At 34.9% G+C, this 18,897-nt stretch overlaps 1 protein-coding gene across 8 annotated transcripts in view; it reads right to left on the reverse strand.

Moving 5' to 3' along the window:
• JMJD1C (jumonji domain containing 1C) overlaps positions 1-18,897 on the reverse strand; it is a 318,317-nt gene that overhangs the window by 44,742 nt on the left and 254,678 nt on the right. For 7 of the 8 annotated variants that reach the window (XR_006821311.1, XM_046027799.1, XM_046027795.1 and 4 more), the window contains 4 exons: positions 4,578-4,683; positions 1,410-1,534; positions 336-479; positions 46-238 (listed from right to left, as the gene is read on the reverse strand). Coding sequence is in view for 7 of the 8 variants with exons in the window: in XM_046027795.1 (XP_045883751.1) it covers positions 46-238; positions 336-479; positions 1,410-1,534; positions 4,578-4,683 (568 nt within the window). In the remaining variant the exon portion in view is untranslated. Of the gene's footprint in view, positions 1-45; positions 239-331; positions 480-1,409; positions 1,535-4,577; positions 4,684-18,897 lie in introns of those variants that run through there. The other variant, XM_046027800.1, reaches the window with a different exon arrangement.

Here is an 18,897-nt window from a genome sequence, read left to right on the forward strand (position 1 = left end):
TGTTTTCTATGTTCTCATTCCCTTAAAAAAAAAAAAGAGTACTACCTCCTCGTGCTATATAATCATACTTTTCCTCCTTCATCTTCTCTTCATCTGGTATACTGCTATCTGAGCCCTTCCTCTTACTTGGACGAATATTTCTTTGTTGCTGTTGCTGGTGTGTATTCTGTTTTGGTACAGCAGCTTGGGAGTTCATTGCTGGTCTGGGACTATTTGCTTGGGCACGTGTATAATGACCCTAAAAATAACCAGTTTAACAATGATTATTTACTACCTGATCCTAAGTAATTTGAGGAAAAATGTTTTATAATAATATATCATAACAACATACATACGTGAACAGCGTTGCTATTTTGACTGGCACGAGACCTTCGCCGTGATGTAATGCCAATATTTTCACCTTTTAACAAAGAGTGAACAACATCATCTAGAAAAGTCATTTGAACCATAGAAGGATCGACATTCTGTGGTTCTAGTACCTAATCCATGACACAAAACAAGAACAAAAATTAAATCCAATCAGCTAGTCAATATAACACTAGATATAAAACAAGAATAAGAATTAATCAGCAGTATAATACCAAGTCACAAAATATATTTCAACAATAAGAATTTCCAAAAACCAGCTATAAAATAAAACTAAGAAAGTAGAGTTTAAGAAGAAGAAAATGACAAAAAATGTACAAATGAATACAAATAATAGTAATTTTTAAAAGACAGTTTAAAGAAGCAACTCCTTTAAAAACAAAAGGCAATTCTAAGTTTCCCAAGAAGTTTATCACCCTTTTAGGAAAAAAATTAAATACAACCAAACAATATAATTTATTCAGTATTTTGGCTAAAATTTTAACCCAAAGCATTTGGCTTGTTTTCAACGGGGCACTCGATTTGGAAGGCGTAAATTTCTTTTTTTTCCTTTTTGGTAAATAACCCACAGCTTTGAAAGATTTAAAAATCAAGACATTCACATTGCTCTTTAAAATTTCAGATGAATTTTGTGTCCTTAATACTCACCATAAAACTTAAGGGAGCATACCAGCTATGAAACTTGATTTGATAAGACCTACAGTGGTGTGCATTAGTTTTCATTAGTGAAAAGCAATTACTTGGGAAATTTATTACTGGAAACAGAAAAAACAAGATTTTAAGAGAAAATTTTAGTTCACCTAAGGATTAAAAAAAAAGACTAATCAATTAGAGTTTGATGCTTCTATTTTGGACTTAGCTAATCATTGCTGAAATAAATTTGTCATCATTAATCTCCCTGTGACCTAAAATGACCTCTAACATTAAACTTATTAGGAATGTCTGACTACAAAAAAACCTAGAGATGAAAATTATTTAGTGTTAACCTGCCGAACCATATCTGCATTATCAATATCTCCAAAAATATTAATTGGACTATTTACCTGATCATTCATAACGATCATGGTGCGAGTGAAGAGATCATGATGAGTAATTATGCCAGTAAACCACTGGGTGGCAGAGTCTTGTCTATATACTCTCACTCTGTAGCCATTTAAGGAATAAGGACCTTAAAAAAACACACACACACAAGAAATAGGGGTATCTTATATGGAGACATTTTCATTGAAAGAGAAACATGAGCTTTGTGATAGAGGAGTAATAATCTTATTCAAGTACCAGTTTTCAAAAAAATGTATTAGAAGTGATACATACATACTTCAGAGCAAGATCACTGTGAAGTTAACACTGAACTCATTCTACTACACATATATCTCCTAATTCAATAGAAATAAAGTATTTTAAGTCAGAAAGAATGTTTTTGGGATCATGAGTTAAATACAAAATGTGAAGTTAGCGTGGTCAAGAAAATCACAAGTTTGCAAAGCTACCCAATAGGTTTGGGGTACATACAGGACTGCTACTTGGCTGAAATGGAAAGGTAATTTGTAATTTACTATCTGAATTTTGTAAGTTGCCAAAACTCTACCATAACAACTATAAATTAATTCTTCTGAGACCCAGAGAAAGCTGCCAAAGTCTTACAACATACAGAGACTATTAAGTGAATTTGAAATATGGCACTAAAATGTTTTTAAATAAAGAAGTATCGTGTACTTTTGGATTAAACTCACTTTTTAAAGGGAAGGAGTAAATAATAAAAGATATGTACCTGCATATATTCAAATACGCCTATTTAAAAAAAAGTCACTCAGGGGAGAGAATAATAGAAGATAAAAATTTCTTCAATTCAAGTACTAGAATGATAGCTGATACTTGAAAGTTTAACAAGAACTATGAGGGGTGGGGTAGAAAATACTGTCATCACCTTGATGATGGTATTACATATGAACAATTTACAAAGTGCTAGTGCTTATTTAATCTCCTTCAATTAATATCATTTTTCCTTTTATAAAAATTAAGAAAGTGAGCTTGCTAGGTTAAATTAAATTTTAAGTGAAAAAGCTAGGAATGAATCTATTTTTCTGATTCCTAGGTTGATGCTTTCTTTGACAGTTACAAGCCATTTAACATACCAATTAATAGTTTAATATTTATTTACCAGTGGAAAAAAAAGTCTCTGCCAGTATCAGGCTATAAGTCAATTAACAAATGTGTAGAAAATATTCCATTTGACCTACAAATTAAATATATTCAGCACCATGATAATCAATTATACAAACTCTAGTCTTTTCTAACTATGGAAGAATAAAAGACTCTAAAAATGTATTATAGCAAAAGCTTACAGAGTAACTCCAAACATGACCAATTTTCAATTTCCACTGGCACAATTTTCAATTCTTAACTGTCTCATTCCTACCACAAAACAAAACTTGGAGTCAGCCACATATAATAATTCTGCTTAGGATGGACAGGAACTACATCACCTCAATTTTTCACCTCTAAGAATATGATAAGGAAATGAAAGTTGCTAAAGAAAATATTAGCCTGGTATCTTCAATAAATTTCAAAGAAAGGAGGAAAAAAAATGATGGGACATATCAACCAATTAAACTGTGGACATTCTTTTAGATCTCCTGATTTAAGATAAATAAATTAATAATAATAATAATAATAATAATAATAAGTCAATCCTATTAAAAATCATTCAAGGCATTTATGAAATAAATGGAAATTTGAAGCTGAGTATCCAGTATTTCATATTAAAGAAATATTAATTTGGGGGCCACAATAATGGTATGGTGGCTTTGTTTAAAAATAGATAGAACTGGGGCACCTGGGTGGCTCAGCTGGTTAAGCAACTGCCTTCAGGCCAGGTCATGATCCTGGAGTCCTGGGATCGAGTCCCACATCCTCAGGCTCTCAGCTCCATGGGGACTCTGCTTCTCCCTCTGACCTTCTCCCCTCTCATGCTCTCTCACACTGTCTCTCTCTCTCTCAAATAAATTAGTAAAAATCTTTAAAAAAAAAAAAAAAAATAGAATTAGGGGCATTTGGATGGCTTAGTGGGTTAAGCCTCTGCCTTCAGCTCAGGTCATGGTCTCAGGGACCTGGGATTGAGCACCGCATCAGGCTCTCTGCTCATCAGGGAGCCTGCTTTCCTGGTTCTCGATCTGCCCGCCTCTCTGCCTACTTGTGATCTCTCTCTCTCTGTCAAATAAATAAATAAAATCTTAAAAAAAAAAAAAAGATGGAATTTGATGTCTGAAATTTGATGGATGTAAACAGTAGTGTGGACGGGGCGGGACCACAGTTTGTTGGGGCTGGAAGATAGGCACATGGAAGTTTAATGAAATATTCTATTTCTGTACATTTTTCATATTCTCTGTATTAAATTTTAAAGAATATTTAGCCTAAGAAGAATTTAATAAGTAGATGATCTGCTGCTATAAATACCCATTAAAAAAGCAAAAGAGCAAAAGAGCCACTGCTACACCTTAGAGATTATTAATGCTGAAATTAAATGACATGGAATTTGACTATGAGTATTTAACAACAAAATTCCTTTTTAAAAACATTCAACAAAATATCAGTACTTCAAACCATACTATTCCCAGTTTCAATTCGATTTACAAAAAAAGCTTACAATAAATGATTCTACTGACAGAAAAAGAAATCACTAGGAATTACATAAAAACTCACTGGTTTGGAAGTCACATGTTATAGACAAATATATAACTTACTAAAAAAAGGAAACAAAACTATAACTAGTATTATGGTCATTGCTAAAGTCGGTGAACTGAAATAGCATTTTTATCAGATACTAACAGCATTCTTCAAAGGAAATTAATTTTGGCTTTGGGCAATCCTCAACTGCAAACAATGTTTCCTTTTCCAGGAAGGACACACCTAACTGTTTTCTGTAATATGGAAATTTTCCTACCAACAAAACACCTGTGTGTGGTTATTATAATTTCATGCCAGTCAGTTAGGTCCTGTTAGGTAATAAACTGGTGAAGTTATCAATTTTCTACTGAAATTATGATTTTGCTATTATTCTCCCTGGACTGGATAGAGCTCAAAATATTAAACTGGTCTTCTATTAACATTGCATGTAACTGAACAAACAAAACCAAACATGAAAAACTGCCCAGTTCAAAAACAAAAAACAAAAAACAAAAAAACTTAATGCATAACTTCAAAATAGTTACCTTGCATAAAAATCTCCTGAACCTTTTGTTCCTTTACCCAGACTTTCACTTCTTCCTGAAGTTGCGGGTTGTCCCTGAGAACTGGGTTTAAGCTGTCTATGTCGTCCTAGAATTACAGATTAAAAAAAAGGTCCATGTTATGCTGTCCTAACATTAATGTTACAAACTCTCCCTCCTATATTTTCTAGGGATTGAAGAAAATTCCTTTATCTAAATATATGCAAAAACACAAATTCATTAAGTTATATAGTTCATTAGCAATTACATAATAACAGAGCATAAGAAATTAACCCGTGTTAAGATTTGATCCTTGACAACAATGGCCTAAAGACAAAAATCTGAAATCTACTAATGTGTTTTCTAACTTTAAGAGTGGCCTTAGATAAGTCATATTTTTAAGAGTTTCATGATGAGAAGCAATATACAAACCAAATAGCATCAGGTCATCTAAGGTTGGTAGCAAAAGAATCAAGGTGAATATTTTAGTGACAATACATATACACATAGATGAATTCCCTCTCTTTCCATATGCCTAAAATGCTTGAGTTTTAAACTACAAAAGTCATTATCTACTATCTTGATTTAAATGTCTTCCAATTCAGTTCTACTCAAACTCATCTGACCAGTAACTTTACTGTTAAGTTTTATTTTTTCAAGCCAGTGTCAAAGCATCCAGGCAATCAAAATTACATTATTGATGGTATTATCCTCATAACAGGGTGGATCTAGACACAGAAACAACCGGTTCTCTCTCCTTGGAGATGTGAATCACACAGTCACATGGTTTCCCACAATCTGTTGGTCCCCCGCTGGACTCTTTGACATTCTGTTCTCTCTCTCTCAAAGCACCTCTGCTGCTCCTGCATTTGAGATCAGCGGCAGGAGCCCTAGAGTAGAGCTGGGAAGAACAACAAAGCAGCACTGTCAATTGGGGGCCCTTATAAAAGTGGACTGGCAGATCATGGAAACCAGTGAACAGAAGGGAGCTAAGTGAAGGGAATTCTATCTGATGAATTAAAATAATGTGGCAATTTGGAAAAGTCAAAAAGTATCTGAAGAGTACAAAGAAGGACCCCTAATCATGTAGGTCATACTTCACTCTTCTACTCCAAAGTTTATCCTAAATAAAGCTGCTTCTTCTCATCTTATCACTACTGTAAGGGACTAATAGGCATTTTTACAATAATAGTGTTGTGAATACCCTGATATATCATTTATACCTAGCAAACACCAAGAGGGAAGAAATAAAGGACTGCAAAGTTAACAACTATATTCCCTGGAAAATATATAAGAAATGCTACTTTATAGAAGGAAATACTGGAGTGGGAAAGTATCATACAAAAGTAGGTAAAATCTGTCATCTGGGGGGAAAAGTGTCCATGGTAAAGAAACATTCTAGAATCCCTTTTCTCCACACCCCGTTAATAATGAATGCACTGCCCACTCAAGGTAACCTCTTCATCATAGGAACAGAAAATACAAGGTAAAGTTCAGATTCTAAACCTCTTGATGCACACCAGGTGTGTCTATGATAGACAGAACACAGGAAACATTCTATTTCCCAAGGAAAACCATTACCATTCCCAGACAGCTCTGACCAGCCATCAAGTTCTTTCTTACTTTAACTTCCACATACAGATCCAAGCTTAACTTAAGTTAAACAAATGTAAGCCCAATCACCTTCCTACCCTATACTCCTTAAAACATTTGCATTCTGATTTTGTTTCTGTAGTTATGAGTCTTCCCTAAACACCTACCTTTATTACAACCATTCTTCTCTTATTCTAGACATTTAACTGGCAAAAAGATGGGCATTTGTCTAGAAAACCACACAATCATATGGGTGTCAGTGGGGTGGAAGGGTTTAATAAATTGCTATTAAAGCAGCACTGACAATACTTTGTAGAAAGGTACAGGTATGCTCTATAAGACCAATCTCCTGTATTGATATTTTACAGTTTAAAAGTATTGGAATTACGGGTGCCTCACTGCTCAATTGGTAGAGCATGTGATGCTTGATCTTGGGGTCATGAGTTCAAGCCCCACACTGGGTGTAGAGTTTACATATTAAATAAAAAACCTATTGGGATAAAAAAATTGTTCAACATTTATTTATATATCATTTATTTTAAAAGTTAGGTAATGGGCTACATTACCAACATGACTAAACGTACAAACACTTCCTCAACAGTGACCCATTCACTTTCTTTCTTTTTCTTTAAAATTTTATTTGTAAGCACTCCCTATACCCAACAAGGGGCTTGAACTCACAACCATGAGATCAGGAGTCCAGGGTCCTCCTGCCTTCAGCTCAGGTCATGATCCCAGGGTCCTGGGATCCAGCCCAGAGTCAGGCTCCCTGCTCAGTGTGGAGTCTGTTCCTCCTCCTCTGTCACCCTCTCAAATAAATAAAATCTTAAAACTACAACAACAACAACAAATTGGTAACTTAAATTTACTGAAATGACTTTATAGAAGTTCAAATTTCTAAATATCAATTTCTTCATCTATAAAGCATCTATATATGCCTCTTTCCACCTTAATGAATACTTTTTCCTAGTAAGACTTTTAAAAATAACTGAAACTAATTTTCTTAATACATCCAATTCTGAATTATCCATGGTATTACTAAATCAATGAAAACCCAAGCATATGATAGCCACATTGTTACTGAAGTACTTCTTTATGAATAGTGCTCTGTAAGTAATAGGTATTTCTTTTTAAAAAAATTTATCTATTTATTTATTTGAGAGAGGTAAAGTGTGTGAGCAAACGGGGGGAGGTGCATAGGGAGATGGAAAGAGAGAATCTCAAGCAGGCTCCCCAGTGAATATGGAGACCAATGCAGAGCTTGATCCCACAACTGTGAGATCATGACCTGAGCAGAAATCAAAAGTTGAACTTGCTTAACTGACTCAACCATCCAGGTGCTCCTGTATTTCTACTGTAGTCTGTACTGTATTCTGGATAGTAAGACTACTGTACTAACTTTATTTTTTAGGTGATTCTCTAGTTCATTCCAGTTCAAAGGAAAATAAGTAACAATTACAATAGTATAAAAAAGTAAGATTATGGCACTAAGATAATTTAGACAGTCCTGACTAGGTTTAATGATAGGAGTATTATGACAGTGTGATCATAATACATGTAACAAATTTTCTAAGATAATAAGGGAATGATATGTCTTACTATGACAAAGTGCTCCTTACTGGTTCAACAAATATTTTTTTTATGTCATATATTCTCTGGATGCTACTGACAGAACAGCCAATGGAGGCTTGAATTAGAGAATAATATACCAGTTGTTAGTTTCTATCTAGGTGACTGAGCTAAATGGCTTAGGAGATGTCAGAGATTTGCTCTAAAGTCCTAACTGATGTCTAGGATAGCCACCCCCCCTTTTTTTAAAAGATTTTATTTACTTATGAGAGGGAGAAGAGACTTTGAGCAAGAGAGTGAGAGCACATGAGCAGGGGGAGGGGCAGGGGAGAAGGAGATTTCCACTGAGCAGGGAGCCTGACTAGGGGCTTGATCCCAGAATCTGGGATCATGACCTACGCAGAAGGCAAATGTTTAACTGAGCCACCCAGGTGCCCCCTAGAATAGCACTTTCAAGAAGTATTTCGAAACCAACTTTCTCTCACTTTGGACAATTTCTAATAAACAATAACCTAATACCTGCTTTTACTGACATGTGGCTTAGTAATGGAATGATTTTTCTCCCTGTAATAAAATCTTTGACCTTTGTCATGACCTCTTAAATCCCTTCATATTACATAAATTTCCCCATAAAAAATCACATTTGACTGTATTTTATTAAGAGTTATCATAAAAGTAACTACCTGTATCTTGACTATCAGGTTAGGTAATTAAATATGCATTGCCATGCCATTTTCCCACAGTCATGATTTAAATTCACACTTTAGCAAAACTATAAATGATTGCTTGTCCTTAGATCCCTGGGGTTGCTAACTAACAGTTCAAAACATGAATGTTAAAAAAAAAGAAAAGAAAAAAAAAAAAACATGAATGTTAAGTCCATATAGGTCAAGAGTGACACCCATTACTATCATAGCAATTCCTGTATAACTTAAAAAGAATCCACTTTGTTAGGATTTACTGGAACAGGAAACCTACTTAGTCTAAGAGTCACTAAAAAGATGTTCAAAGAGCAGTTGTCTAAACCATCTGCAGTTTAATTAAATCTACCAATGACAGCTTCCATGTATTTTCATGATTTAAACCAAGGATTAGCAAAAAAGTCTGCCAACTTTTCCTATAAAGGGCCAGAGAATAAATAAGTTAGGCTTTCAAGGACATACTATCTCTACTGTAAGTACTCAACTCTGAATTGTAGTACCAAAAGCTGCCAAAGAATACCATAAACAATATATAAATGAACGGGCATGGCTGTATTCTAATAACTATTCATTGGCATTCTATGAAGCTTGAATTTTAGAAAATGTTCAGGTGTTATGATGTATTATTTTTCTTAGGACTTTTTTCCTGTTTAAAAATGCAAAAGGCCTATATATCTTACCAGCAAAATGAAAAAAAAAAAAAAAAGTAAAAGGCTCTATAAAAACAGGAGGCAGGGGCACCTGGGTGGCTCAGTGGGTTAAGGCCTCTGCCTTCCGCTCGGGTCATGATCTCAGGGTCTTGGGATAGAGGCCCGTATAGGGCTCTCTGCTCAGCGGGGAGGGAGCCTGCTTCCTCCTCTCTCTCTCTGCCTGCCTCTCTGCCTGCTTGTGATCTCTGTCTGTCAAATAAATAAATAAAATTTAAAAAAAAAAAACAACACAACAAAAAACAGGAGGCAGGCTGGATTTGGCCTGTGGTGGTAGTCTGTCTACCCATAATTTAAAATAAGAACAAATAAATTACTGGTGCAAAAGGCAATGCAATGTGATGGCAAATTGACTACAAACTCTATTTCCATAAATGGCTGCATTTTATATGTGTATACACACACGTACATATGTACACATCTATGGAATGTAATAGAATGATTACAGACACACATATATATGTTATGAATATATATATGCATATATATTCATGAGCACAGGAAAATAACTCAATGACTAAACCCTTACATTAATAATTAAAGAAAAAAATAGGGGCGCCTGGGTGGCTCAGTGGGTTGAGCTGCTGCCTTCGGCTCAGGTCATGATCTCAGGGTCCTGGGATCGAGTCCCGCATCAGGCTCTCTGCTCAGTGGCGAGCCTACTTCCCTCTCTCTCTCTCTGCCTGCCTGTCTGCTTGTGATCTCTCTCTGTCAAGTAAGTAAATAAAATCTTAAAAAAAAAAATAATTAAAGAAAAAAATATATTGATGTATCCCTGTACTATGTTCCAAATATAATAATGTATCTGTTTTTGAAGTAGAAAAATCACCCACTTTGAAACATAAGGTTTACTCTCTTAGGTCAATGAGGATTACACTCATCAAATACCAAGACTGGTACCAACCACATCTGTAAACTTCACAGGAGGGTAAAAATAGGTACACGCACTGAAAAATAAAAATTTTCCTAAATATAGTGTTCCAACATTAATCTTATGCTTCACTGGTATTATATGTAAGACTGATGATCACAGACCTATACCCCTGAAACAAATAATACAGTCTATGTCAACTAACTAACTAACTAAATAAATAAAGTATATGTCTTATAGGTAGCATAAAAACAAAAGATTTACTAGGAGGAAAAAAAAACAAAAAAACAACCTGATGCTGTAAATGTTAATTCCATTTGTGTCCACACCAAGTAAAAGATCTGTGTGGCTTGTATTTTTCTGTGAAATAATAAATTGTGGCAGATATGAAAATACAATTTCTACTGGAATATGAAGGTAGAGAGGAAAAATACTAAGGAGATTTCTGATTTTACTTCCAGGTAAAGCACAGAGATGGATTTTCTTTACATTTTATTTACGTTCGTATTTCCCCAAAAAGTACTGGAATGAGAATAAAAATATATTTTTTTAATTTTTAAAAAATCCTATGCTTCATATGTCTGATTTATTAAGAACGCCAGAGATTAATTTTTAAATTTCTCTACATATATAATATTGATATATAAACATTTTACATAATTAAAATAAATAGATCATGATTCATAATTCCTGCTTAGTTTTGGTTAATTCAGAGGCCTAGAATTGAGACTATGATTTAAACAAACAAAAAATAGAATTTCTATCTTTCAAAAAACAAAATTATAAAGATTCAAATGGCAGAAAGAGAAAATGGGCTACTGTTTTCTATTATCCATACAATTCTTGCCTTGTTCGTATAATCAAGTAAATAATATGATATACGTTCCTTATGGCTCAATTATTTATGTTCTGAAACCATGTGGGAAGTCTGGGAAAAGTCTAATTTCTAATAATTTTTTCTTTTATTTTATTATTTATTATTTATTTTATTTTATTCACCCATTTAACAGAGACACACAGAGAGAAGGAACACAAACAAGGGGAGTGGGAGAGGGAGAAGCAGGCTCCCTGCTGAGCAGAGAGCCTGATGCAGAGCAGGATCCCAGGACCTCAGGATCATGACCGGAGCCCAAGGCAGATGCCTAATGACTGAGCCACCCAGGTGACCCTCATTTCTAATAATTTCTTAATAGAAATGATATAATCAATACCATGAAATTCTGTTTTCAATTAATACCATTAAACAGTTCTGGAAATGGGAGTGATTTTAGATAATTTTAATTTAATATTAAATTTAAATATTTTATTATTTAATATTTAATATTAATATTTAATGTTTTAATATTTAAATATTTTAAATAATGTTAAATAAATATTTTAAATAATATTTAATATTTAATATTAATGTTTAATATTTAAATATTTAAATATTTTAAATAATGTTTCGGTGTATTTTTTATTGGTTAAAAAATGATTCTTGTAAAAGGGAAAATAGCAAACTCTAACATTTCAATATTTTATAATTTTTAAGTAATATTCTCATCATTCATTTTATTTTTACTTAGAAACAAAAATTTTAAAAATGATGAATGGTCTTTACCCCACATTGATCCAAACAAACCAATTTCAGTCAACGCCCACAAGAACTATTTTGATATATTTATGTTTTTCCTCTAAAAATAATTTTTCTGGGGCAGCTGGGTGGCTCAGTTGGGTGGCTGATTTTGGCTCTGGTCATGATCTCAGGGTCCTGGGATTGAGCCCTCATCAGGCTTCTTGCTTGATGGACAGACTGCTTCTCCCTCTCTACCACTGAGATCTCTCTCACACACCATCTCTCTCAAATAAATAAATAAACCTCAAAAAGAAAAAAAAAGTTTATGCATAAAATGAAAACACCACCACAGTTTCCCACATTTTTCATGTTTTCAATACCATCCATTCTCACAGCATCATCATCTCATCTTAAGAACGTAAGAAAATAACAAATTATCTAATATCCAGAAGGTTCTACAAACAGTATAGGATTCTAGAACTAAATGTTTTATCCTTTCCATGAAATAAGAAACATAAATACAATCAAAATACTTAGTTATATTCACAATGGTAGTTTAGAGATTATAAAAATACAAGGGACACATTTTCAAAATTTCTGGTTAGAAGTTAAGACTGAAAACAGAGATTTTTTCCCATGAGAAGGTATTTTAACTATATCTGTAAGGGGAGATTAAATTATTCTTAATTGTATGGTCTCCAAAGGAACACTCATAGGAAAACAAAAACAAAAACAAAAAACGTGGGAGGGGAGGACCAAAACAGGGATGGATGGATACACACACACTAATTCTTTGTCTTTTTCTGTCCTCCAAGGGCTAACTATATGCCACAATGAAAAAGAAAACAATTAGGGTTGAAGAGGAAGAAAATGTTACCACATCTTGCCACAAAATTGCCTCCATATACTACTAGGATAAATGATCAACAGTTTTCAAATAATTTACCTGTTCTCTTTTTTTTTGTTACATAAAGGTAATCCTGTTTATGTCTAAGACATTTCTAAAACATAATTGTGAATCGATTTGATGACAACTCTTTACAACACATTATATGATAAAACCTAAAGTTTATAGGATTTGTTATTACTAAAATTTTAAGCTTTAGACAGAATCTTAAATTATTATAATTTATGAACTACTTGATTCCCTGTATATACATAAAACGTCAATATTTTGCAGTCAAGAGTGTTGGAGACTTTAATATATCCACACTAAAAAACAAAAACATTAAGTAACACCTTAACATACCTTAATCAGAAATAAGCTGCTTTATACAATTTACTCAATCTTCCTCCTTAATCTGTATGACTTTTTTTTTTTTTTTAAGAGAAAACTGACTTCAATGGAAATCAAGCCACACTTCTAAAAATGCAAGCTTTTGGAGGCACTGGATGGCTCAGTCAGTTAAGTGGCTACCTTAGGCTCAGGTCATGATTCCAGGGTCCTGGGATTGAGCCCAGCATTCGGCTCCTGGCTCATCGGGGAGCCTGCTTCTGCCCCTGACTCCTGCTCATGCTCTCTCTCCCTTAATAAATGAATGGATAAAATCTTGAAATAAAAATAAAAATGCAAGGGGTGCCTGGGTGGCTCAGTGGGTTAAAGCCTCTGCCTTCGGCTCAGGTCATGATCCCAGGGTCCTGGGATCAAGTCCTGCATCCGGCTCTCTGTTCAGTGGGGAGCCTGCTTCCTCCTCTCTCTCTCTCTCTCTGCCTGCCTCTCTGCCTACTTGTGATCTCTGTCAAATAAAAAAGTAATAATAATAAATTTTTTAAAATGCAAGCTTTAGAAGCAATGACCTGTTGCAAATAGCTTGGTGGCCTTAGAAATTCTTGTCAAACACAATAAAGGCACTGACTGGTTGTAGAAATCAGTGAGCAAACCTGAGGTCAGCAGTGAATCCAGAAGTGGGTACTATGTTATGAATTACAAGCACCTAAGACAAAATACAGAATCTTTCTTCTATTTTTAGGGCTTACTTTTACACTGTTTCTTCTGAAGGTTTTTTTGTTTTGTTTTGTTTTTGCCATAGTCTTAATCTTCTTGTAGATATATTACAGTATATAATATATATTAAAATAAATCACACTTCTAGAATGTCCCCTTTCTAACACTGTCCTGTTTAAAATAACTTATCAATTTTTCTAAATCATTTTACATGCATGCCTCATTTTATTGTGCTTTAGAAATTGAAGATTAAATCTATATGGGTGCCATTTCTCCAACAGCATTCACTCACTTCATGTCTTTGTATTATATTTTGGTAATTCCTGCAGTATTTCTAAATTTTTCATTATTATGTTTGTTATGGTGATCTGTGACCAGTGATCTCTGATGTTACTACTGTAACTGTTCTATGGCACCACGAACCACATTCATATAAGACAGCAAATGCAATTGATAAACGTGTGTGTTCTGACTTTTTCCACCAACCAGCCATTCCCAGTCTCTTTCCTTCTCTGGCCTCCCTATTCCCTAAAACACAACAATACTGATATCAGGCCAATTAATAACCCTACCACGGGTTCTAAGGGTTCAAGTGAAAAGATGTCACTTGTCTCTCACTTCAAATCCAACTAGAAATAATTAAACTTAGTGAGGAAGGCATGCCAAAACTGAGACAGGCTGTAGGTAGCCTGTGTTTTATGCAAAACAGTTAGCCAATTTGTGGGTGCAAAGGAAAAGTTCTTGAAGGAAATTAAAAGTGCTACTCCAGTGAACACATGAATGATAAGAAAGCAAAATGGTCTTATTATTGATATGGAAAAAGTCTGAGTGGTCCGGATAGAAGCTCAAATCCGCCACAGCATTCCCTTAAACCAAAGCCTAACCCAAGGGCAAGGCCCTAACTCTCTTCAATTCCATGAAAGCCGAGAGAGAGCTGAAAAAGCTAAGAAAAGTCTAGCAGAGGTTGGTTAATAAGGTTTAAGGAAAAAAGCTATCTCCATACCATAAAAGTGAAGGGTGAAACAACAAGTGCTGATATACAATCTGCGGCAAGTTACCTAGAAGATCAAGCTTAGATAATTAATGAAGGTGGCTACAATCAACAACATATTTTCAATGTAGGTGAAGCAGCCTTTTATTGGAGATACCGTCTAGAACTTAGATAGCTAGAAAGCGCTGATGCCTGACTTCAAAGGTTCCAGGGGGTTGCCTGGGTGGCTCAGTGGGTTAAGCCTCTACCTTTGACTATGTCATGATCTCAGGGTTCTGGGATCAAGCCCCCCACCCCCAATCAGGCTCTCTGCTCAGCAGGGAGCCTGCTTTCCCCTCAGTCTCTGCCTGCTTGTGATCTCTGTCAAATAAACAAAACCTTATAAAAAAAAAAAAAAAGGTTCCAAGAACAGGCAAATGCTCTTGTTACAGGCTAATGCAGCTGGTGACTTTAAATTAAAGCCAATGCTCATTTACCATTCTGAAAATCCTATGGTCCTTAGGAATTATGCTAAATCTACTCTGTTCTCTATAAATGGAACAAAGCCTGGATGACAGCACATCTGTTTACAGCATGGTTTATTGTTATTTTAAGGACACTGTTGAAATCTATAGCTCAGAAAAAAGACTCCTTTCAAAATATTACTGTTCACATGACACGCAAATTCGTGAAGCGTTCCATATTTTTGCCTGGGTGGCTCAGTCGTTTAAGCCACTGCCTTCGGCTCAAGTCATGATCTCAGGGTCCTGGGATCGAGTCCCACATCGGGCTCTCTGCTCAGCGGGGAGCCTGCTTCCTCCTCTCTCTCTCTGCCTGCTTCTCTGCCTACTTGTGATCTCTGTCTGTCAAATAAATAAATAAAATCTTTAAAAAAAAATATTACTGTTCACTGATAATGCTCCTGGTTACCCAAGAGCTCTGGAGATGTACATTTCATGTAGTTTTCATGCCTGCTAACCCAACATCTACTCTCCAAACCACAGATCAAGGAGTCATTTTGAATTTCACATCTTAACTATTTAAGAAATATATCTTGTAAGGCTATAGCTGCCATAGTGATTCCTCTGATGAATCTGGACAAATCATCATGCTAGATATCATTAAGAACCTTCATGGTTTATGGTAAGAGATCAAAATATCAACATTCACAGAATTCAAAAGAAGTTGATTCTAACCCTCATGGATGACTTTCAGGGATTCAAGATTTCAGTGGAGGAATAACTGCAGATGTGGCGTAAAGAGTCAGGAGAACTAGAATTAGAAGTGGAGACTTAAGATGTGACTGAATTGCTGCAATTCATGATAAAAATTGAAAGAATGAGGAGTTGCTTCTTTTTTAAAAAATATTTTATTTATCTGACAGAGGGAGAGAGATCACAAGTAGGCAGAGAGGCTGAGCAGAGTGCCCGATTAGAGGTTCAGTCCCAGAACCCTGAGATCATGACCTGAGCTGAAGGCAGAGGGTTAACACACTGAGCTATCCAGGTGCCCCTAGGAGTTGCTTCTTACTGATGAACAAAGAAAGTTGTTTCCTGAGATGGAATCTACTCCTGCTGAAGATGCTCTGAAGCATGCTGACAACAAAGATTTATAACATTACACAAACTCAGCGGATAAAGCAGCAGCAGGGTTTACTGAGGTTCCAATTTTGAAAGTTTTATTGTGGGTAGAATGGTATCCAACAGTACTGCATGCTACAGAGAAATTAGTCATGAAACAGAGTCAATCCATACGGCAAAAGTCATTGTTGTCTTATTTTAAGAAATTGCCACTGGCACCCAACCTTCAACAACTACCACTGGGCTCAGTCAGCAGCCATCAAAATTGAGGAAGGCCTTCCACTGGCAAAAAGATTACACTGGGTGAAAGCTAACATGATGGCTAGCATTTTTTTAGCAATAAAGTATTTTTTAATTAAGCTATGTACATTGACCTTTTTTAGACATACTGCTATTACATACTTAATAGACTGCAGTATAGTGTAAACATAACTTTTATATGCACTGGGAAACCATAAAAATCATTTAACTCACTTTATTGCAATATTCAGTTTATTGCAGTGGTCTGGAACTGAATCTGCAGGATCTTCTATGCATGCCTATATTTACCGTATCTCATGGTTCCTAGTTTCAGAAAAGCAATTTTACTGAGTGAATGTTAAAAAAAAATAATATTACAACTGTATGTGGTCCTCTGCACTGATAGCATAATTTATCTTTACCTATAAAACCCTGAATGTAGCTTGATCCCAGAGTCTTAACCAAGGAAAGGGTAGGAGGTGGGGTGGGAGAGAGAAGAATCATCCTCAATAATCTACCTTGAAGCTTTTTGCCACTATAACCAACCAGTCATTATAGATTAATCCAAATATTTTAGGAATCTCCCCTTGAAACTTCCGTCTGGTACTATTTGCCATTATTTACTTCATAGTAACTAAAAAGAAAATGGTAGAATTAATTTAAGAGTAGTATACACTGCAAGAAACTAAAAAAAAAAAAACAGTGAAAAACAAAACAAAACAAAAAAACACCAAAAGCAAAAAACAGTGAAAAGATTCCAAATTTTCCAAGTCTCAAGATTTTTAAATTTCATGTGTAGTTATAGTTCTATGTTTCTCTAGTCTTAATGATTTCCCAAATTTGTAACAACTGAAATAAGATAATGTGAAACATTCCAATATTATTTTCATTATATATACCTTCATCACTGAATCAATTTCGAAGTTAATTTTCTGTTTACTTAAAAAAATCTTTCCTCTGTTTAAATATCTGGCAATTCATAATTTTGAGGAATTCAAATATTATAGTAAATGTCCTTTAAAGTGAGAAAGGTTCTAACTACAGTGATCTCTACTTCCACTGAACATTTTAAGTAATTTTCTTCATTAGCTAATTTTGACACATTCTGATTTCCAAAAGTGACTCTGGCCTGAAAGCTTTCACCAAAAATTATCAATACAAAAGAAATAAACCCCAAACTGAACATTTAATAGAATCCCAACTCAGAAAAGGTTGGGATTCATTATAGTTATAGTTATAGTTAATTCATTATAGTAAAAAATGCATCCAGTTTATCCATATAAATTAAAATATACTGAACATTACTGTTTTTCCTTTTTTAAAAAAAATCTTTTTTTCTTTAGTAAAGTCCACACCCAGAGTGGGGCTCAAACTCATGACCCCAGGAACAAGAATTGCATGCTTTACTGACTGAGCCAGCCAGGCACCCTGAGCATTACTGTTTTTCAAACTCTTCACAGCATAATGGTAACTTACGTTATTTATCAAATATATTTCTCTGGGTAGAAGAATATAATCATTTTCACGGACAAAAACACTGCTTATAATAGTAGTACCAAGAAAAATAGACTACATAAGAGACGTCTGGGTGGCTCAGTTGGTTGGGCGTCTGCCTTCAGCTTGAGTCATGATCTCAGGGTCCTGGGATCAAGCCCCGCATCGGGCTCCCTGCTCAGCGGTGAGTTGGTTTCTCCCTCTCCCTCCATGATCTCTCTCTCTCTCTAATAAACAAAAATCTTAAAAAAAAAAAAAATACACTAAATAAAATAGAATCAAGCTTTAGACATCATGCCTAATCAAAGGACAAATCTCAAATCACAAAAAACATAGGAGGGAAACAAAATTCACTAAAATAAAAGTATTTTAATATATTATTATTATTGGTCTAAATTTATATGTATATACTGGAATTAAAATATTCTCTCCAAGGAAACCTAGCTAAATAGATATAGCTTTAAAAATACTGTGTATCTTGTCTCGCCTGGGTGGCCCAGTTGGTTGAGCACCCAACTCTTGGTTTCAGGTTGTGATCTCAGGATCTTGAGTCTGAGCCTCACATATAGCTCCATGTTCAGTGAGGAGTCTGCTTAAGAGTCTCTCTTCCTCTCCCTCTGTCTTCCCACCCCTGCCTATGTGCATGAACATTCTCTCTCTAAAATAAGTAAGTTCATCTTTAAAAAAATAAAAATAAAAATACCATATCTTGGCTCCAAAGATCAAAAATACAATCACAAAACATTCTTTTTCTTATTTTTCTAACTAGAAAGAGATTAATAAAACTTTTTTTCTTACTTATTTGAGAGAGAGAGCACGGGAGGGGGGAGAGTCAGAGGTAGAAGCAGACTCCCTGCTGAGCAGGGAACCCCTTGCAGGGCTCAATCCCAGGACCCCGAGATCATGAACTGAGCCAAAGGCAGATGCTTAACTGACTGAAGGTGCCCAATACACTTTCAGGAACAATTACTTTACTAAACTATTCTAACAATTACTTGTAGAGTTCATCAGTATTTACTATAAATGATCACTGTGATAAACTTTATTCTCAAAATAACCTAGTGATGTAAGTACTGTCATCCCCATTTTATAGATGAG

The sequence above is a fragment of the Meles meles genome, chromosome 13 (genome assembly GCF_922984935.1).
Source record: "Meles meles chromosome 13, mMelMel3.1 paternal haplotype, whole genome shotgun sequence".
NCBI lineage: Eukaryota > Metazoa > Chordata > Mammalia > Carnivora > Mustelidae > Meles > Meles meles.